This window comes from Sus scrofa, chromosome 14 (genome assembly GCF_000003025.6).
Source record: "Sus scrofa isolate TJ Tabasco breed Duroc chromosome 14, Sscrofa11.1, whole genome shotgun sequence".
In the NCBI taxonomy this organism is placed as follows: Eukaryota; Metazoa; Chordata; class Mammalia; order Artiodactyla; family Suidae; genus Sus; species Sus scrofa.
In genome coordinates this window covers 73626204-73648050 of record NC_010456.5, presented here as the reverse complement: position 1 = coordinate 73648050, position 21847 = coordinate 73626204, and the positions used below count along the sequence as shown (strand labels likewise).

Here is a 21847-nt window from a genome sequence, read left to right as displayed (position 1 = left end):
CAGGTCTCAGCACAAATGTCACCTCCTCAAAGAGGTCCTCCCTGATATGTTACCCTGTTTACTTCTGCTCAGCTCCAAGTGCAAGCTGGAAATGCTACTGTCATTTGTACTTGTCTCTTACGTCCCCCTCACGGGACTATAAGCACCCCGAGGATAAGAATCAGGTCAGTCTGGTTGTGATGTGTTCCAGACATTCTTAGTACAGTGTGCCTGGAATGCAGCTGGCACTCAGTAAATATTTCTTGAATGCAAGAATGTACTTCAGTTTGCTCGTCTGTAACACGGGGCTGTTAGCCCATGTCTCCTAGCTCTGAGTGAAGGTCAAAGCAGAAAGTGAATGAATATAAAGGCTGAGCCCAGAACATGGCCCAGCATACACAGGAGCTGCTGGACTTGGTTTTGAGAAAAATCAGATCAGATGTGGGGAGAGAAATTAAGCCAGAAATTCTCCACCTGCAAGGAGCACCAGATCTCTCCACAGCTCCCCGACCCAGACCTACCTCGTCCTTGACTTTCCAGAGGAGGTGGCTGTTGGGCCAGTCCCTCCCATCCTCTGATGACAACTCACCTGGGACCAGGCTCCTGTCCGCCACTGGACTGGACAAGGCACACGGAAGCAGGGCCGACGGGCCTCGGGCCGGTCCCCAGGGCAGGCCTTGGCTGGCATGGCCTTGTGGGTACCGTTGGAGAGGGGCAGCAGGCACTGCACGCCCCGGGTCTGCACCCCCAGCTTCCCACAGCTCCGGCTGCAGGTGCCCCACTCCTCCGTCACCCACCTGGAGACAGATAGGGCAAAAGATGGGGCCGGGTGGGGGGACTATGGGGACACCTCTTCCCAGGGCCACTTCCACCCCCTGAGCCACCGAAGGCAGGAGCCGAGAGAGGGTTTGGGCTTCAGAATGCTTGCGGAGTGAGCCAACCATCCACTTGACTCTGCAGCTGTCAGGCTGTGTGACCTTAGGGAGGTCACTTATTCTCTCTTCCATTTCCTCATCCGAAAAATAGGTCTAATGCATATTTATTTTTTTTTATGTTTTATTTTTATTTTTTGTCTTTTCTGCCTTTTTAGGGCCTCACCGGTGGCATATGGAGGTTCCCAGGCTAGGGGTCCAATCAGAGCTGTAGCCGCCGGCTTAGGCCAGGGCCACAGCAACTCGGGATCTGAGCTGTGTCTATGACCTGAACCACAATTCACAGCAACGCTGGATCCTTAACCCACTGAGCGAGGCCAGGGATCGAACCGGAACCTCATGGTTCCTAGTCGGATTTGTTTCTGCTGCACCACGACGGGAACTCCTCTAATGCATATTTAAATCCAGGCACCCTATACGTCCTTGCGTAAGCTATCAACCCCTCGAAGCTTCAGTTACCTCATCTTTACAGCAGGATTTTTCAATACTTCATAAATATTTGAGTGTCTACCATGTCCTAGGTACTGAGATTCAACAGAGCACAAAACCTGAAAATCAGGGCTTGCAGAGTAGAAGCTACTCCGTGGGGCTCTTGGGACAGTTAAGGGACTTGTATATGTACCGCACATGGCAGAGTGCATGACATGCATGCAGTAGGCATGTCATAAAAGCAGGCACCATTACTATCACTGGTGCCGATGGAGCTTCATTGCTGATCAGCTAAGCTGGTGGTCTCCAAGCATCTTTTATTTTTTTGTCTTTCATCTTTTTTAGAGCCACACATGGGGCATATGGAGGTTCCCAGGCTAGGGTCGAATCAGAGCTGTAGCTGCCAGTCTACACCACAGCCACAGCAACTCAGGATCTGAGCCGTGTCTGCGACCTACACCACAGCCTCACGGCAACAGTAGATCCTTAACCCACTGAGCGAGGGCAGGGATTGAACCCACGTCTTCATGGATGCTAGTCAGGTTCGTTAACCACTGAGCCACAATGGGAATTCCTAAGCATCTTTTAACCATGAGCAACTTCCAGCTGCTCAAACCCACTGGATGAGTTGGACAAAAGCAAAACTGCTCTGGTGGGGAGGGGGGGAGGGGCAGCCCCCAACTCCCACTCCCCTCTGTTTCCTGAGGCATCATTTAGTTAACCAGGGCTTTCAGCCAAGCTCTTCCTTTAAAAAAATAAAACAAAAAGCCCCCAAACTTCATTTGGCATTTTACAGATGAGGAGACAAGTGGGGTGGGGTGATCTGCTGGGGGGCATGGCGGAGTTAGCCTCACAGGCTCTGTGACTACAGATGTTTGTGGGGAAAGTGGCCTGAATCAGTGCAAAGTGAGACGTAAAAGAGAAGCATGGAGGGCCAGGGGGCTGGGGATTGTGGTCTGAGCCAGGCACAGGGAGGCCACATCAGGCTCTGGCCCTGGTCACCAGCTCCCGCCCTGGCCTTGAGGTCCCCCCAGCCTGAGGGAGCAGAGCTGCTGTGGGTCAGCCAGGGAGAGTTGGAATCCGCCCTCGGAATCCACCTCTACCTCCACAATCCTGGGAGGACAGCTGGGGAGGCAGAAGGAGGGACTTGGCTCTCTGCGGTTTCCTATTGGCCAGCTACCCTCGGCCCTGCCTGGGGCCACTGGGGCAGCCTGCTGGGGCTGAGGAGGTGCTGGGTCAGCCTGCCACAGGCTTAGAGTCCAGACCTCGATCCTCCACAAGCCACAGCTCTTTCCTCTCCCTGAAGCCCCATCCAGAGAACCCATGAACACGACCTTGTGCTCAGGAGAGCCTGTGTCCTCTGGCCAGGAAATCCCAATCATCAGGAGCTAGACCAGGCTGGGGGCTGGCAGGCCAGTCTGCGGCCCTGAGCTCAAGATGTCTGGGCAGAGAGGAGCTGGTGGACAGTGTCCTGGCCTGGGGCCTGGAAGCACTGAAATTCCTGGCTCATTAAGGGAAATCTGTGTCCCCAAATTAGGCTTCAGTTTCCCCATCTGTAGAAGAATGCTGGGAGGTCAGCACAAAGGGAGCCTCTTCATCCTTTTGGGAGTGGAAATGATTCCAGAAACCCCATAGGGGGTGGATGGGCAGGGAGGACAGGTGGGCTGCAGGGCAGAGTCAGGCAAGTGGGCTGCTCTCAGCTCAGGGTCCCACTGCAGGGGCCATGGGTCTCCAGCTCCAGTGCTGGAGGAACTGCAGCCCCACTCTGAGGTCAAGATTGAGGGAGGGTCTGTGGTCAGCCCCCCTGGTCCCTCCCGTGAAGTACTCACACAGGCTGGGCACACGGGTGCTGGTTGCAGCGCCGACGGATGGGCTTGGGCCTCTTCCTGTGGTCGCACAGGTGCCGCTGGACCATGTGGTGGTCTCGCCGGCGCCGGCAGCCATACTTGGTGAACTGGATGCCTGAAGGGAGGGCAGCCTGCTGTAAGGGCTCGGTCCCATCAGCCGCCCCCACCCTGCCCAGAGCCTCAAAGACACTGGTGAGCTCTGGGGAGCCCGGAGCCAATCACACTCCCTCTGAGCCTCTGCACCTCCTCTGGCCCAAGTGACCTACTGAAAAAGCCTTTCTCAACCAGCCTGTCTCAAGGTCCCCGATATATGGTGCTGCCTCTCTGCACAGCTGGGGAGCTTCCAGGGCAGAGGCCCTGCCTCATACGGCTCGTACCCCCCGCCCCACCCCAAGGCCCTGCCCAGGCTGCCACACCCCCAGAGACCTTCGAGGAGAAACTGAGGCACAAGCTGGGGACGTGTGAAGAGGAGACAATGTGAGGCCCCTGACCCCTGCTGCTCCCTTTCCAAGAGGCCCTGGCTGCCCCCACAAGGCGGCCACGTGGTCGGGCGGGCACTACCTCCTCCGCAGGCCTTGGTGCAGGGCGCCCAGCTCTTGAGCGCCCACTCGTAGGTGTCCGTCTCCTCCAGGAGCACGTTGTTGCTCCCAATAAGGGGCAGCAGGTCCTCATGGATGATGTATTTGTAGGCCAGGCTGCTGCGGGGGCCGCCCTCGGCTGGGGGGAGCACCTGAGGGCAGACGGAGGAGGTGGCACAGGACGGGAGGGCAGAGAAGCAAAGCCAGCTAGGGGGACGGGGAGGAGGGGTCAAAGGGGAGGAGGTGGGGTCAGAAGCAGAACCAGTGAAAGCCAGGAGGGGGACAGCATGAGTGTGGCCCGGGGAGGCCTTACAGCCCAGTAGCCACACAGCAAACTCAGGCTAAGCACCTCCTGTGTTCCAGGCCTGGGAACAGCCTGTGTGCCCATTGGTGATTCTCCCTTCCACAGACCTAAGCTCCAGCAAGGGCAGGACCCATGTCTGTTGGTCTGTCCTGCTCACCAGCGCATTCGCACTGCCTGACTCTAGAAGATGGTCTGCAATAGAGATTCTTATCACATATATGATTGCAAGTATTTTCTCCCATTCCATTCAGGTGATCTCACTTTCTTGAAAATCTTTTGATAGATAAGAGCTTTCAATTGCCATGAAGACCAATTTCTCTCTCTCTCTCTCTTTTTTTTTTTTTTTTCATTTGTTGTTCATGCTTTTGGTATCATATCTATGAATCCAAGGTCATGGTCATGAGCTGTATCCCTCTATTTTCCCCAAGAGTTCTAGGGTTTTAGCTCTTCTTGTTACTTGAGGCTTTGATCTATTTTTGAGCTGATTTTTGCATATGGTGTGAGGCAGGGGTTCAACTTCATTCTTTCACAGGTGAATATCCAGTTGCCCCAGCACCATTAGTTGAAGAGATTTTTTTTCTTTTCTCATCAAATGGTCTTGGCACCCTGGTCGAAAATTAACTGGTATGGGTATATGGGTGGGCAATAAATATAAGGTGAACAGAAAGCACATGTTGGCTTGAATTAATAGGCCGACAGCAGCAGGCTTCACATGCTGCCCTCCAGGAGCTCCCTGACTAGTGAGGGTAGCACCACAACCTGTCCCAGGTCTCCCTGCCACCAGCCAAGGCCAACAGAGCCCCTGCTGGTCTGGGGTCCTGGGTTACCAACCCCTGGTCTATGGTCTAAGAAGAAGGGGTGTGGGCAGAGGTGGGCCCCGGCTAGGACAGTGGCCCCATCCCCCTCTCAGGCAGCTGTAGTGCCAAACAGCACCCCCGGGCCACAGGAAGCTGCTCCTGGACACACCTGCTGGTAATGCCATAATGCACATGGACACTGAATGATGGCAGAACCAGAGCGGTAAACAAGCCAGGTCCTTCCAGCTCCTCCTGGGCCCCATTTCAGACCTCGAATTAGGGAGAAAAGACTCCCTGTGTGTGGCGTCTCTGATGGGACAGTGAGACAACCATTTATTTTTCCCTCCTCACTTGTCATCCTGCCAGCCTTGAAGCATGGGGGCCAGGCTCCTGGAGACACTAGAACAGAAGGATTTCCACCAGCCTGTGCTGGCTGGGCAGCAGAGACAGTAAGCTGTAGCACCGGGCTGGGGTAGCAGTGGCTGGGCAGGAGCCACTGTGCAGGGTCGGGACTCACCAGGACGGCAATGGCTTCGGGCAGGGGCCCGCTGGTCTTGAGGCTCTCCTTGGCGTCCTCCACCGCGTACTCCCACTCCAGGCCCATTGCAGTGAAGGTCCGGCTCGTGGCTTCCTTGCCCTTGGGGTTGAGGATGAAGCTGCCTGTGACCTGGTTCTTCACCGCTGGCCATGGGAAGAGGGTCGCACAGATTTCTATTCCCCTCCACAGGAGCATGAGCCACACCTCGAGGGCTTCAAGGCCGTCCCAGTGGGCCCCTCGGGGCTCCCTGCCCACCTGTCGCTCCTTCCCACCTGAGCCTTTGCCCAGAAGGATGGATCATTCCCCCCTCCCTGCAGCCTGGCTCCATTCCTGGACCATTCCTCTCCCCATCTTCCTGCCTGACTCATCTCCAACCATATTTATGGCTCGGCACAATTCTCCCCTCCTCCAGGAAGCCTTCTTTGATTGTCCGGTCCTCAGGGATTGGCCTCCCTACAACTTTTATAGCAGAAAATAGAGGCTAAGACTACAGTCTCTAGAGCCAGATTGGTCTGGCAAGGCTATTTAGCCTACCTGTGCTGCCTCAGTTTCACCATCTGTAAAATGGGAATGATAATTATACCTAGCTCATGGGGCTGCTGCCCCATGAGGATAATCACAGTACCTTATGCCCACCTACCCTGCCATGCGGCTCTTGGGAAAATTAAAGGGGTTCATATATGTAAGGAACCAGACAGTGCATGGCATGCAGGTGGCACTTTTACTGTCATCAAAACAGTGCCTGTCTTTTAGCAATGTTGTGATTATAGACACCCTGTCTCTCCCACAGCCTGTCAGTGTAGCTCCTCCATCTCGGTGTCCTTGGCCCAGCACAAGGCCTGGCACAGAGTGGGAGTATAAGAAATATCTGTGAATTTTTAGCCCTTAAACCCTCCATCAGTGAGTAATTCATAGTATGTCACTGAAAGGCGCTGGTTGCCAGTGGGCAGGAGTGTGTACCTGCAGACCCCCCAGCAAAGGCCTCAGAGTCACAGCCTTATTCGCCCTGGAAGCATCAGGGATCCAGGAGGGGCTGCACCCTGGGGCCTGGGCCCCCAACCAGGGTGGGAGGGCAAAGTTCCGGAGCCTGGGGTTCTCCCCACCGGGTGTAACTGTAACACAAGAGCTAAGGAAGGAGGGCAAGAGCCACGTGACCTGCTGGTCACTCTGCTGACTGCCTCAGTGGGACCCTCACACGCATCCTGGGGTTGGTAGTTATTAATCTAGATAGGGGATCAGAGGCTCCTCAGTTTCCTTAAAGGCAAAATGGGATAACAAGAGCCTCTGTGTGCTGCCATGAGGCTTCAGCGAGATGGCAAATGAAGAGTGATGGCTCAAGGCCCCGCACACAGGGGACGTTAACAGCATGGCTCTCTCCCCTTCACTTCCTTTCAGAGTCCATGTCCCCAAATTCCAGGATTGCCCAACACGTTTGGACAGGGCTTTGGCCTTCATTGCCAAGACCACCTCCTGTCCTGGACTTGTCCAGAGGGCACAGACCCTATGTCAGGCAGATACACACACATACACACACACACACAGTACATTTATACCAGGGCTGCTGTGGATCTTACATGCATGTCACCAGACACCCTGTGCCAACAATAGGTCTCAGTTCTGCTTCCCTCCCCACCCAAGATCCTGGAGAGCTTTAACACAGCGAGTGTGCCCGCCCTGAGCCTGTCACCAGGGCCAGCTGTCTCTTCCCCAACCTCCATGGAGGCCCCATCTGCAGCTTCCAAGGGGTGCTCCCCAGGAGCTAGACTTCTGGAGATGGGGGACAGGAAGGGGCGGGCCCAGGCAGCCTTAGGGTGCAGCAGGAGGAGGGTCTGTAAGCACCACCCTCTTCTGGAGTAAATGACCTTCTCTCCTTGAGCCCCTGTCTCTCCCAGCCCCTGAGCTCAGTTCCCCAGAGCCAGGCAGGCAAAGTGGGCAGTGGGGTGCCAAGCTCACACTCCTGGTGCTGATGGGTGAGGCTGGCAGGGGCCTGAGGCCGGGAGATGGGAGATCCAGCCCCAGACCAGCTCAACCCAGGTGTGAATGAGGCTGCGCACAGGGCCCGCCCACAACCCACATGGGGCCTCAGTTTCCTCTTGTGCCTTGTGCCTATTGGGGTTGCACTCAGGTGCCCTCCAGAGAGCACTGGGGATTTTTCTAGCTGTGCTAATGTAGGTGTACTTCCCAGAGAGTCCAAGTTCTCCAGTATTTTGTATTGTTTTCATAATAATCTAATGCTCGTCAGCATTTCAGTAATATATGAACTTGCCCAGCGATGTTATGTTTTGTGTTCATTTTTATGACAAGCCGGTGACAAGCAGTGTGACTTGGTAGGCATAGTAGGTAAGAGGGGCCTCTAGGACGTGCCAGTGACATCTCAGCCCACATGCCCTCTGTAAAGGATCTGAACATGTACAAGTACCAGAGAACCGGCCACTGCCCAGCGTGTGGGCGGCAGCCTTCTGCCCATCTGCTCACCAGGAACTTGATCCAAGCCATGCCTGTGTGTTTTTAATTGACATATAATTCATATACCATACAGTGCCACCTTTTAAAGTGTGCAATTCAGTGATTATGCAATCATCACCATTATCTAACTTCAGAACACTTTCATCAGCCCCCAAAGAAATCTGAGACCCATTTGCACTCACCATATCCCCTCCCACCAGCCCTCGACAACCATTAAGCTACTTTCTGTCTCCATGGATTTGCCTATTCCTTTTATTTATTTATTTATTTTTTTGCCTTTTCTAGGGCCGCACCCGCGGCATATGGAGGTTCCCAGGTTAGGGGTCTAATCAGCTGTAGCCGCCAGCCTACACCACAGCCACAGCAACGCAGGATCCTAACTCACTGAGCAAGGCCAGGGATCGAACCCACAAGCTCATGGTTCCTAGTCAGATTCATTAACCACTGCGCCACGATGGGAACTCCATGGACATGTCCATTTTTTGACAGCCAATTTAGTTTCAGCAAAAACAGTACAAAGCAACAAACACACAAAAATCTCCATTACATTTATGTTCTTAATTTGAATTTTGTTAATTGACAGCAATTCAAATCACTGGGAAAGGATGGGCTCTAATAAATAATATTATGAAAAAATTACTTATACATTTTGAAGGAACTATAAAAATACTGAGAACCTAGAGTTCCTGTGTGGCTCAGCAGGTTAAGTATTCTGCATTGTTGCTGCTGTGGCATGGGTTGATACCTGGCCTGAGAACCTTATTCCTGCCATGCATGCACCCCAAAAGATTACTGAGAAATAATACAAGGAATCATTTTTAGGACATTGATTTGGAAGCATTTAACCTAGGCATGACAGCCAAAGTTCACAAAGGAAAAGGCTGACACAATTGTGGGGTTTTTTTGTTTTCAGCCTTTTTAGGGCCACACCCATGGCACATGGAGGTTCTCAGGCTAGGGGTAAATCAGCTGCAGCTGCCAGCCTACACCACAGCTCATGGCAACACCAGATACTTAACCCACTGAGCAAGGCCAGGGATGGAACCTTCGTCCTCATGGATACTAGTCAGGTTCATTTCCATTGAGCCACAACAGGAACTTGACACAATGGTGTTATATACACACACACACAGACCCATTAGAAGAAAAATGACAGTTTGGAAATAATATTTCCAACATACCCAAAAACCTTACTATTTTGTAGAAGTCAATAAAAGAAGCAAAACAACCTAGTAGAAACAGGGACAAAATATTTATATAAGAAAAAGATAAATATGAATATCTAAGATATGCTCAATACCATACAAATTCAAATATCTCACTACATGTTAAAAAAGAATTTTGTTGATTGATTTGGGGGCTCTAATTTTTCACATCTTAGCTTTTTTTTTGGTCTTTTTTCCTTTTTCTAGGGCTGCTCCTGTGGCATATGGAGGTTCCCAGGCTAGTTCTAATCGGAACTGTAGCTGCCAGCCTATGCCAGAGCCACAGCAACGTGGGATCTGAGATGCATCTGCAACCTACACCACAGCTTACAGCAACGCCGGATCGTTAACCCACTGAGTAAGGCCAGGGATCGAACCCACAACCTCATGGTTCCTAGTCGGGTTCATTAACCACTGTGCCACGACGGGAACTTCACATCTTAGATTTCTAGCTGTACAACTGCTATGCTATAAAGGGTAGGCAGCTGACTTAGAGACGCTACAAGCATCATTATAAAAACAATGACTGGAGGGTCCATGTGGCCAACCACAAAAATGGCTGGGGTTTCCTCCTATTCCTGTGGGTTCACCTCTCTGTGCTGCAATCTACCACATTTCCCATCAAGACTCTGTTTTGAGGGAGTTCCTCCATAGCACAATGGTTAATAAATCCGACTAGGAACCATGAGGATGCAGGCTCAATCCCTAGCCTCGCTCAGTGGGTTAAGGATCAAGCGTTACCATGAGCTGTAGTGTGGGTTGCTGATGCAGCTTGGATCGCCTGCTACTGTGGCTGTGGCTGTGGCATAGGCCAGCAGCTGGAGCTCCAATTCGATCCCTGGGAACTTCCAGCTGGGGACAGGACCCTGTCTTTCCCATGACCCCAGCTGACAGCCAGTACTAAGCAGGTCCCCAGAGACCCACGAGCTGACTGTATTTGCACGAGTGAGCCAGGCAGATGGGAACAAGAGGCACCTAGCTGAGCCCAGCCCAGACTGATGGCCCACAGAGCCGTGAACTAACAGACACTTGTTATGTGAAAAGGCTAAGTCTGGGGGTGGTATGTCAGACAGCAAACATGAACTAACGCATTCTCTGAAAACAGTTTACCTTTAAAAGGTACCTAGGTGGACAAGATATTAACAGTGGTTGCCCCTGGGAAGGAAACTGCTCCTGGGGGCTGGAGGTGTGTGTGTGGGGTGGAGGGAGTGCTTCACTGGATCCCCTTTCATAGCTTCTGAAATTTGAACCATGAATCAGCTTGCCATTTCAACATAAGTAAAAATCAATCAATAAAAAAGGGTTCTCTCCTATTATTCAAATTTGTGAACTGTCTCCTGCATTCAAATCCTGTCTCTGCCTCCCAGGTCCCCCACACCCGAGGGCAGGCTGCCCCTCACTGAGCACCCTGGCACACTCACCAATGTGGTGGGGAACCTTCTCCAGCTCCTCGATCTGGATGTGCCTGGCACCTGCTGGGATCTGCACCAGCTTGAGAGCTCCTGCCACAGAGGAGAATCCAGAAAAACCATGAGCACCCTGAGCTGGTGGCCCCACTGCCCAGCATCCCCCATCACCACCTCTCCCTCATAGGTACCCAGGAACCTCAGTCTCTTTATCTGTAAAATAGGGATGGCCTTTCTCTACAAAGTACTGAGAGGATCAGAGTTTGTACCATTTAAAATGCTCTATAAACACCACAGGGCTCTGTGTGTGTGTTAGTTGCTATTATTTCCCACTTACTTTTTCTTTTTAAAACAAATTTTATGGCCACACCTGCAACATATGGAAGTTCCTGGGCCAGGGATTCAATCTGAGCTGCAGTGACCTACATCAGATCCTTTAATCCACTGCTCTGGGCCAGGGAGTGAAACTTCACCTTCACAGTGACCCAAGCCACTGCAGTTGGATTCTTAACCCACTGTGCCACAGCAACAACTTCTATTTCCTGCTTTCTTTTCTTTTTTCTTTTTATGTCTTCTTGGGGCCACACCCACAGCATATGGAAGTTTCCAGGGTAGGGGTCATATCGGAGCTGAAGCCGCCAGTCTACACCACAGCCATAGCAACGCCAGATCCGAGCCACATCTGTGACCTACACCACAGCTCACGGCAATGCCAGATCTTTAACCCACTGAGCGAGGCCAAGGATCGAACATGCAACCTCATGGATATTAGTTGGGTTCGTAACAGCAGGAACTCCCTATTTCCCGCTTTCTTGACCTTCTTTTCTCCTGACTTTCCCTACCCACCCCCCTTCCTCCTACACTTTGAGCCACTGCAGGGATTTAAAAGAAATAGGCCATGAAGATCCAGCATGGGGGTCCCATGGTCCTCTCAGTCTAAGGCCTAAAGACTAACCTTTCTCAGAGCTACCAACTTCCCCCCAACAAGAGGGAAAGGTGAGATGAGGCAAAACTGAAACATTCCCAAAAGGGAAATGAATCTAGTTCATACTAAAGTATAAAGGACTAATATGTGGTCCTTTTCAACAGCAAGTGTGGCCAGTTTGGAGGTGAGGAAGGAAGTCAAGGAATTCAAAAGTACCAGGAATTCAAAGGAGGAAGCACCATAGTTTTTTAAAAAGTGAGAGAAGAGAGTGGAAAGGAAGACCAGTCCAGTCTGGGCCACATCTTCAGACCTGTCTGACTTCTCACTCCCACTAAGAGCCCCGGGGGAAGAGACGACTGAACTCCTGTGACAACACAGTGCTGGGTAGAAGGGCTTCTGAGCACCTGGGCCCAAGTGCAGGTGCAGCCTACCTGGAAGATGAGGGGACCACAGCCAGGGGCAGCCTGGGAAGGTCTGAGACAGGCTCCAGGGCCCCCCACCCCACCCTGAACTGTAACTGGCTCAAGGAGGGAGGGCTCATCAAAGGGCTGGCTCAGGCTCTAGGGACCCTGGCTGGGCCAGAACCCCAGCACCCCCTGCTTATTCCCCCAACCCGAGTCTGCTCACCTGCCTGCTTGGAGGCCTTGCCCAGGGTCCCCTTCACAGTCCTGCAGTGGGAGTTGTCACCACCACAGACCCCACACTTGTCATCTGTCTTCATGGACCCCACCTCCTTGTCACAGCCGACGGGCTGAAGGCAGAGATGGGATCATTGGGAGGAGGCTTCCATGCCACCCCACCCCCCTGCCAGGCCAGCAGCCCCGGGCTCCCTCCGTGGTCCCCAGGCCCCAGATATGAGAGAACCCTAGCCCAAGAGGCATTCCTGGACAGGGCTGTTACAAGTTCGCCGTGTGACATGGCAAGGTCTTAAACCCGGCCATGCCTCTCCCTCTGAATGGGCCTGGGCTATAACCCCTTTCCAGCAGCCCAGGGTCACACAGAGGGCCAAGGGGGGTCATGGTGGGGAAGGTGAGACAACGCTTATCTTCCTAGGGAGCAGACAAAGGGGCAGGCAGACGGCGGGTGGCCAGGAGCAGGGCACCTACCACACACTCGCCACGGGCGCAGACACTGTACGGGTCCCGGTAGCTGCAGCGTGTCCCGTCGTGGACCACCTGGTTCATGAAGACCACGTCCCCTGTGTCCTCTGACTGGCAGATCAGCTCACACTTCTGAGCATCTGTGGGGAAAGGGGTCAGCTGGGCTTGGAGAAAGTGGGCCGGCTTAGGGCGACATTAGCACATGGCTCAAGCAGGAAGCTCAGGGGGCCAGCCCTGGGAAACGGGGGTAAGGGGGGTGGTGGTACCAGGTGTGGAGCTAGGCTCAAAATCCCTGCCAGGTCCCTTAGGAGCCATGAGACCTTGGGCTCTGACCTCTCTGAGCTTCAGTTCCTTATTTATTATCCTTGATCCGGTGAAACACCAAGCTATGTTGTTAAGAAACATCAAATGATAAAACAATAATAACAACAGTAATAATAAGCCAACTCTTAAGGAACGTTTCCTATGCACCAGATACTTTTGAAACCTTATATACTCTTTTTTATTTTTTCTTAATTTTTGGCTGTGCATGCAGCAGGTTGGCACAGGATCTCAGTTTCTAGACTAGGGATTGAACCCGGGCTGTGGCAGTGAATGCTCTGAGTCCTAACCACTAGATCACCCGAGAACTCCCGCTTTATACACTCTTTTTTAAAAAAAATATTCTAAAAAGACTTTATTTTTCTAATAAATGATTATTTTAAATGATATTTACACAATTATTTATGGGTGACAGGTAATATGAGGAGGTATTTTAGACCACTAATAAGGTAATATCAACAAGAGGTATTTTAAACCACTAATAAGGTAATATCAACAAGACCCTGATTTTATGCAATAATTAAAGGAAATTTTCTCAAGGATGTTACAAAAGAGAAGTGATGAAAATTATAACATCTTTGATCTTAGAATAAGACATAATACTTACTTTTGAATATTGAGTTCTCTCATAATCTTTCCCAAAAAGTAACTACCCTAATTATATCACAGGAAATATCTGAATAATCACCAATATATGCACAAAACAGAGATAATTAATTTCTCTCCCCTTTATATACTCTTGAGGTACAACTTTAAATGCTTCTTTTGTGACTTCACTAATTTAAACCTCTCAATACCCCCAAGGAAACAGATTCTAGCATTACAGAGGAAGAAACCAAGGACCAGAGAGGTCAAGGAATTTGCTCAAGGCCCCACAGCCACACAGCAAGTGGCAGAGCCAGGATTCTAACTCAGGCAGTCAGGCTTGAGTCCTGCCCTGACCGCTACATACACATCACCCATCACACGTGCACGGTGCATCTTCACACGTTTGCAAAGTTTACAGGACTGTGTATAAGGAAGGCAGAGCAGTAAGAAATCTGTGTTTGGGTTTGCAAACGGAGCAGCAGTGAGGGAAGGAAGGAGGTCCTTTCTAGTTCTAACAATTAAATGTTCTCTATCTGGGCTACCGACGTCGTGCAAAAATAGGTTCCGGAGAACATATAAACACTTGCTGTGTTTCTTGGAAAAAAGGAGGTTGGGGCTCAGCTAACTTCCTGGAATTTGTCTAAAAGTCCTGGGAAAACCCCAAGTCCAGCTGCCCCATTGGCCTTGCAGCTCCTTTCCACCCCATGCTGCTGAAGCTGGTGTGGATTCTGGTGGGATCTGCCAGGCTTTGAAAGTAAAATTTCTTTTCTTTTCTTTTTTTTTTTTTTTCTTGTTTTTTTGCTCTTTAGGGCTGCACCCATGGCATATGGAAGTTCCCAGGCTAGGGGGCGAATTGGAGCTACAGCTGCTGGCCTGCACCACAGCCACAGCAACACAGGATCCAAGCCATGTCTGCGACCTACACCACAGTTCACAGCAACACCAGATCCTTCACCCATTGAGCGAAGCCAGGGATTGAACCCGCAACCTCATGGTTCCTAGTTGGATTCATTTCTGCTGCGCCATGACAGGAACGCCTGAAAGTAAAATTTCTAAGGAACCATCTAGTTCCCAGCTCCTCATCCCTGAGCTCCCAGGATACCTGGTGACGTTTCACCCCAGCCCTCAGGATTCAAGTTCAGAGCCACAGCATCTAATATCACTTTGGATTTCATGCACAGGGAGCTAGATTCCTGGTGGACCTGGGCCAGAGGCTGAGGAGTGAGGGGCTGACACCCTTCAGAAAACAGACAGGACCCTGGCCAGTACACCCCAGGCAGGTGGGTTTCTGGAAAGTCCTGGGAGCCAGCTGACAGTGGCAAGGGAGTGGTGAGCCCCCCAGACTGGGAAGAATCCAAGCAGGGGGACGACACCCCTACAAGCATGTTCCAGAAGGGTCTGTGTACTGGCAGGCAATACACAGGCCTCTGGGGTCCCCTCCAACTTGAAGACTGTCATTCTAAACGTGAGCCGAAGAACTGAGGGTCTTGCAACTGACACTTCGGAACCATGCTTACTAAGAAAGAAGTGGCCCTGGACTCGGAAGAGGAAAGGTCATTGTAATCACGCCATCTGAGGCCAAGGGCTGGATGGTGGGGAGGGGGAGCACCAGTCCATGGAGGGACCGTGGAGAGGCTGGCCCCGGGAGGTAGGCTCAGAGGGCTGGTAAGGGCCCTTCCAGTCCGAAGGCTTTCAGATGGTGTGACCCCTAGCCTGTACTGGCTTCTCCTTGCCCCTCCCAGAGCTATCACTAGACACGCTCCAAGACAGATCAGCACTGGTGTGGCCCCCAAATTTAGACCCTCTGTGTGGGTCCCAAGGCCTGCGACTCTCCCGGGATAGCCTGGAGGGGGTCAGTTGGAAGACTCCACAGGCTCCCATGGGTCTGCCTTTCAAATCATTTTCATTAACTGCTAAAATGGAAGCCCAATCAGTACAACCTAAAGATGGGGTGAGTAAGAGGACCGAGCATCTCAGGACACTGGTTATGCAAAGCACAGGGCACCTATCCAGGCCTTTTCCACACAGGTAAGGACAGGTCTGAAAGGCACCAACCCCGACAGCCAGCACTGCGGCCAGCCTCAGGGGCACCTCTGGGCCAAGCAACCCATGCTCAAGATATGTCCCTCCTTCTGCCAGGAAAGAGCAAGAGCACACAAATCAAGGATGTGGTTTTTGTTGTTGTTGTTGTTGTTGATTTTCCTTTTAGGGTCATACCTGCAGCGTATGGAGGTTCCCAGGCTAGGGGTCGAATCGGAGCTGCAGCTGCCGGCCTACACCACAGCCATAGTCACTGCAACACCAGATCTGAGCCTCATCTGCAACCCACAGCTCACAGCAATGATGGATCCTTAACCCACTGAGCAAAGGCCAGGGATTGAACCCCACATCCTCATGGATACTAGTTGGGTTCTTACAGCTGAGCCATGACAGAGACTCCCAAGGATGGTTTTGATAAGGACAGCAGCCCCAAGGTGCACAGTGCAGAGGCCTGCACCAAGGCATGTGGCAAACCCACCACTGGAATGTCCCTTTTGGTGCCACCACTGTCCCTCCACCTCCACTGGGTGGGAGGCCCTGCTTGGGAAGACATGGACCCAGCAGATGCTAAAGGACATGGCAGGGGTTGGGAGGGTGGGGAGCAGGGCAGGCTCACCGTCGTCAGGCTCGAAGGGGACCCAGCTGTGCTTGGCATTCTGGTGGACATAGTAGGAGTTGCGCTTGGCACACTGCTGGGCCCGGAAGTCTTCGTAGGGCCCCGGACACTCCTCGCTGTTGCAGACCTGATACTGGAATGTGGGCCCTGAGCACAGGCGGCCTCCGTAGGCTGGGCTGGGGGTGGACACAGAGAGACCATGCTGGCTGGGGAGGGCCAGGCTTCCCACCTAGCTTATGCCTGAAGGGACCAAAAGGCTCTGAGCTCAGCAGCCCTCACAGTGGGGGTCCCTCTCTAGCTAGTGGAGCCCCTTTTTAGGCTACTGGCTGTGGCGTAGGCCAGCAGCTACAGCTCGGATTAGATCCCTAGCTTGGGAACCTCCATATGCCACAGGTGTGGCCTTAAAAAGACAAAAAAAAAAAAAAAAAAAACAACAAAAAAAAAGATTATGGCTGCAAAGGAGCCAAGTGCACGAGGTGATTGGATCTCTGCTCAGAGATGCTGGGAGGATGACATGGGTTTACGCACAGAAATGCTCACTCCCCACCTGGCACAGAGAAGGTGCTCCATACACTGGAGTGATTATAGCAGCAGCTGTCCTTTATTAGTGCTTAGACTGCTCTGCACCTGGGGCTGAGAGTACATAGATTATTTCCTCTAAGCCTCATAAAATAAAAACAGTTATTATTACAGAGGAGATCAATAAACGGGAGCTTTGATCAAGGGGTTGAGCATGACCGGAAGGTGGTTTTTTTCAGAGCGGACACCACTGGGTCTTCCTCTAACTCGGCTTTCAGACCCCCAACAGGTCAAAGTGACAAGGCAGTTCATTTCAGCTCCTATTTGCAAAAGGTCAGTATAGCCATCCATCTGACACAGGAGCAGGCGGCTCCAGGAGGCACGGAGCTTCCCCTCCCTGGAGGCACACAGCCGACCAAGAAGGACCACTCCTCAGGATGCTGGGTGGACCACGACCACCACCAGGCTTCTGTGATCCTAGGACCCTGCCATTCCGCAGCCCCATCACATCCCTCAGCGCTGCGAGGGGCGGGGCCAGGCCCTGCCCCAGGGGTTCAAAAGCCCTGGTTCCTGGAGCCCTGTGCCCCACACGGCCAGCCCCGGCCAGCTCCCATCTCTCAGGAAGCTGTTCTAAGCACGTTGCTTCAGCCCGGGAGATGGAGGCATGCAGAGCTGGTGTTCAGAGGTTCCAAAACCATGGGAGGGGATCCCCACTGAGGGGATAAAAAGGAGAAATAGACCAATCCCCTAGAATGCGAAATATGAGTGAGGGGTGCTGAGAGGGGGAATTTGACATGAGAAAGAGGTAATTTAAGAAAAACTGAAGGGAGTTTTGCTTCATGAGGTAGGAAACAGACTAGGGGAGTTTATCCTCCCAAGACATGGCCAGTGAACATTTAGATCAGCGTTTTCTCAAAGTTTAGTTGGAGGGTGAGGGTCACAGGAGGGCTTGGTAAACTGGCCAAGACATGGGCCCACCCAGACCCTCTGTGGAATCTTCTGCATACAGAAGAGAGTTTGAGAGTCCCTACTTTGGACCCAACGGGAGATGTCAGGCCCAGTGGGAAGTGATTTGGCCCCCCCCTCAAAAAAAAATCTGGGGTCCTCATCCATTGGGATACACAGCCACCTGCAGGAGACCTTCTTCCTTGTACCCTGTACCCCAGTGCCTTTCCCTCCAAGCCCCTTAGGCCCCTGCCCTGCCCACCTCAGACAAGTGCACTCACGGGGGATTGTCACAGCTCCGGCTACGGGATCGAACTCCACCTCCACATGACCGTGAACATGACCCGAAATGGGTCCAGGAGCTCCAGCCTCCATCTTGGCCATACATCTGCTCTGGCGACTTCCAGATGCAGTGACCTTTGAAGCACCACTGGGAAAGAGCAGAGGGTGTGAGATTACCCTGGGGCCACTGCTGCCTAGCCTTCCACAGAGAGTGCCCAACAGAGCACACAGCACAGCCGGTGGGTACCGTGGGTGAGCCCAGAGAAGGGGCATTAAGAGCATAAGTCTTGGGAGTTCCCGTTGTGGCACAGCGGGTTAAGAACCCAACTAGTGTCCATAAGGATGCAGGTTCGATCCTTGGCCTCTCTCAGTGGGTTAAGGATCTGGAAATGCCACAAATGGCAGCACAGACCTCAGCAGCAGCTCCGATATGAACCCTAGCCTGGGAACTTCCATATGCCACAGGTGTGGATGTTAAAAAAAAAAAAAAAAAAGGCATAAACTTCAGGGTTACACAGAATCTTACCTCTCCCTGAGCTGAGTGACCTTCAGCAAAGGGCTCCCCTTTCTGAGCCTATTCCTCAACCGTACCATGTCGCTAACAGCATCTACCCACAGGGCTGCCATGAGCATTCAATGAGATAACGTCTGGCACACGCAGCCCTTCAGAAATGGCAGACAGTATTACTCATGATGCTAATCACTGTGCAGTTATCTGGTTTTCCACCCCAAGAGAACCAAAGGGCTGATAAGGGAGAGAAGACACAATCTTCCCACATTATCCAGAGTTGATCTTGGCTCAGTACGTCAAAATCACTATCTAGGGGGCCCCACGCAGGTATGTACAAGGGAGGGAAGCCAGCTACATGGGAGGTCTGTCCATGAAGTGGAGGGAGTATATGCCTCGAGTCCCAGAGGCCTGGGTTTGAATCCCAGCTCCTCCATTACTAGCTGTGTGTGGCTTTGGCATAGTTTTACCCCGTGGAGCCTCAGTGTACTTGCCTGTTAAATGGGACTGTTCTAAGAACTGAAAGCAACAACACTGAGCACAGAGTCAGGCACAAGGGTGGGCTCAACCAAAGTTAACTCCCTTCCTTTTCCCGTAGGGCCACAGATAAGAAGTACAGTGGAGACTCTCAGTGGTTCCCAGCCTTAGAGTCACTTGGAGAACTTTTAAAATTCCCAGTGCCTTGGCTTCACCCCAGACCAACTGAGTCAGACTCTCTAGGGGTAGGGACTTTTTAAAAAGTGGTATTTAAAAAAAAAAAAAAAAAAAAAAAAAAAGCAGGTATGAAGTTGACCACTGAATGACTCAGGGGTTGGGGCACAATAAAAAATCTTCATGTAACTTATAGTCAGCCCCCTGTATCTGAGGTTCCACATGTGCAGATTCAACCAAGCACAGGTTGGTAGTATGGTGGTATTTACTATTGAAAAAAAAAAAAAAGAATCGGCATATAAATAGGCCCACTCAGCTTAAACCTGTGTTGTTCAAGGGTCAACTGAACTTTGTATGCCATATCTCAGTTCAAGTATACAACTCATTGATTGTTCATAAATGTACGGCATTTGGCAACCACCACGATCCAGTTTCGGAACAATTCCATCACACGGAAGAGCCATCTTGTGCTCATTTGCTGTCACTTCCTGTTCCGGGCGGGGGAGGGACTTTGAAAGCTCCCCAGATGGTTCTAATATGCAGACAAAACCCAGAGCCACTGATGGACTCTTATGTTTCATTGTGACAGGAGAGGGCCTGGGGCTCTGAAAACACTTGGAGCAGGTATACCCCCAGCTCCAGGATAACAGTCTGCCAGGTTTGGAGCCCCATCTATCTGTGAAGGGCCAGATGTGAGTGGGAGGAATCTGGTGAAGTCAGAGCAGGAAGGGCAGAGACAGGCTGGTGGGGTAGATCTGTGCCTGAGCTCCCAGCTGCTGCTCTTCTTTGCTTTTTTTTTTTTTTTTTTGATCTTTTTAGGGCTGCACCTGCGGCATATGGAAATTCCCAGACTAGGGGTCAAATTGAGCTATAGCCCCTGGCCTACGCCACAGCAAGCAACACAGGATGGGAGCTGTGGTTGTGACCTACACCACAGCTCATGACAATGGCAGGATCCTTAACCCACTGAGTGAGGCCAGGGATTGAACCTGCGTCTTCATGGACACTGGTCAGATTCGTTTCCACTGAGCCTTGATGGGAACTCCTCTCCTTTGCTTTGACGTGACTCATAATTTCACAACAACCCAAGAAGCGGAGGGACACTTGGTCAGGGGTCAGCTGGGGTTGATGAATGTCCCAAGGTCACTACACAGAGAAGGGGGCAGGGCCAGCAATAGAGCAGAGGTGGGTTTAAGACCCCAGCTCAGGGGTCTCAGATCCTGCCACATGTCCCCCACCTGCCTACACAAGAGGGTGCAAACACACACCTGGAAGTACACGAGAGGGCGTGTTTGGGGGGAAGGGGCGAGAACACGTGTGTGGGAGAAATAGCAGGGTGGACGGGGTGGAAGGAGGAGGCGGGACACCCAGAGTCTTCCCTCCTTCCCTTGTCTGCTAATCACCCTCTGTCTGACCTCCACGAGTTCCTTAACCGGCCTGGGCCTCAATCTCCTCATCTGTAAGATGGGAGCAAACATTATCAATGATGGGCTATGAGACGAGGCCGAACTCTGCTCGCTGTAGAAGCTGAGGTGCAGGGTGGGAGAGAAGGTGTGGGTGTGAGTGTGAGTTGGCGTGAGGATCCACGCGTAGCTGCGTGCACGGGAGGCTTCCTCCTGTCCTCTGGCACAGCCCCCCACCCCATGCATTCAAATCCACACTTGGCAGGGAGGCGAGGGCTCCCCAGGGTTTGTACCCCAGGAGGGCACTCCTGCTGCAGCTTGGGGCCCGCAGGTACCTTGCCTGGCGCGCACTCAGTCCCGTCCAGCGGGGGCCCCTTCTTGGTCTTGCAGAAGTATGGGTTGTCAGGGTGGCTGCACCAGAGCTGCTTGCATGCCTCAAAGGTCCTGAGCTGTGTGACAAGGGGAATGGGGTCACTGGGCTGGTCTGGCTCTCTAGCTCTGACAAGTCATCCAGGAGACAAAGGGTGGTGCCAGAGAGAGGGAAGGGTGTAGGGGCGCTGGGGCCAGAACACCGCAAGGGAGGCAGGAGGGGCCCATCCACCCAAAGCCCCACATGCCCATAAGCTCAAGCCCACCCAAGTGCCAGTGACCTCCAGCATCCCAAGACTCCCAACAGAGCACCACGAGGAAGGGGCCAGCCACAGCCCACATTCCTCTGTCTCCCTCCCCAGGCCTCCCTCCCTGCCTTGGCAAAGGCCACTCTGTCACTGGGCAGAGCCTAGGGTTTGGGTCCACTGATGCCCCCTGAGTCCTGTGCATATGGGAGGCTTTGAGGGCGGTGCCCAGTCTAGCCAAACCCTGCAGCCCCCAGACAAGGTCAGGATTCCCACCTCCCTCTGATGTCACCCAGCCATGCCAGAGGGTAGTTAACCTTGCTTCAGATTGTCCAGGAAGTTCCATCCCCCTTTCTCTCCTAACAGCCCCTGCCCGCCAGGCAGTGTCCTACAAATGCAGCATTTGGGCACTGAAGGCCCAAACTCCAGCTGTTTCTCCATCCCCAAAGCAGCAACCAGATGTTCTGCTGTGGCTGGGCAGAGGGCAAGGTGGCCACACAGGGCTTTCTGGTCCTGCAGAGCTGAGTAGGGGGCTGCATTCCTGGATGGGGGTTTGAGATACTCAAGGTACCCAGGCCTGACCCCTCAGAGAGCTTCCCTGCCCTGGGATGTGCCCTTCTCTGAGCCTTGGCCTGGGCACTGATTAGTGCCTGTTCAGTTCTCTCCTGGGTGGCTCTAGCCAATCACTGGGCTCCAGGCTCTCTCTTGTCCTGTCCTGCAGAGACTGGGCTCTGCTCCCTTGTATCTGTCTCCTCAGGAGGCGGGGTGAGGCATGCAGTTGGGCCCCCTGGAGAGAGGGCATTTAGGGCCCTGGAGAACTTCACCAGGGTGAGAAGTCTATTCCAAACATCCTG

The 21847-nt window shown here is 52.5% G+C and overlaps 1 protein-coding gene across 1 annotated transcript in view; it reads right to left on the bottom strand.

Annotated features, from left to right (window-relative positions):
- ADAMTS14 (ADAM metallopeptidase with thrombospondin type 1 motif 14) overlaps positions 1-21847 on the bottom strand; it is a 92100-nt gene that overhangs the window by 9207 nt on the left and 61046 nt on the right. The window contains 10 exon segments of the mRNA XM_013990433.2: positions 569-776; positions 3170-3302; positions 3749-3917; positions 5384-5547; positions 10497-10577; positions 12034-12157; positions 12513-12646; positions 16072-16247; positions 17817-17965; positions 20715-20828. Of these exon segments, the coding sequence (XP_013845887.2) occupies positions 569-776; positions 3170-3302; positions 3749-3917; positions 5384-5547; positions 10497-10577; positions 12034-12157; positions 12513-12646; positions 16072-16247; positions 17817-17965; positions 20715-20828 (1452 nt within the window).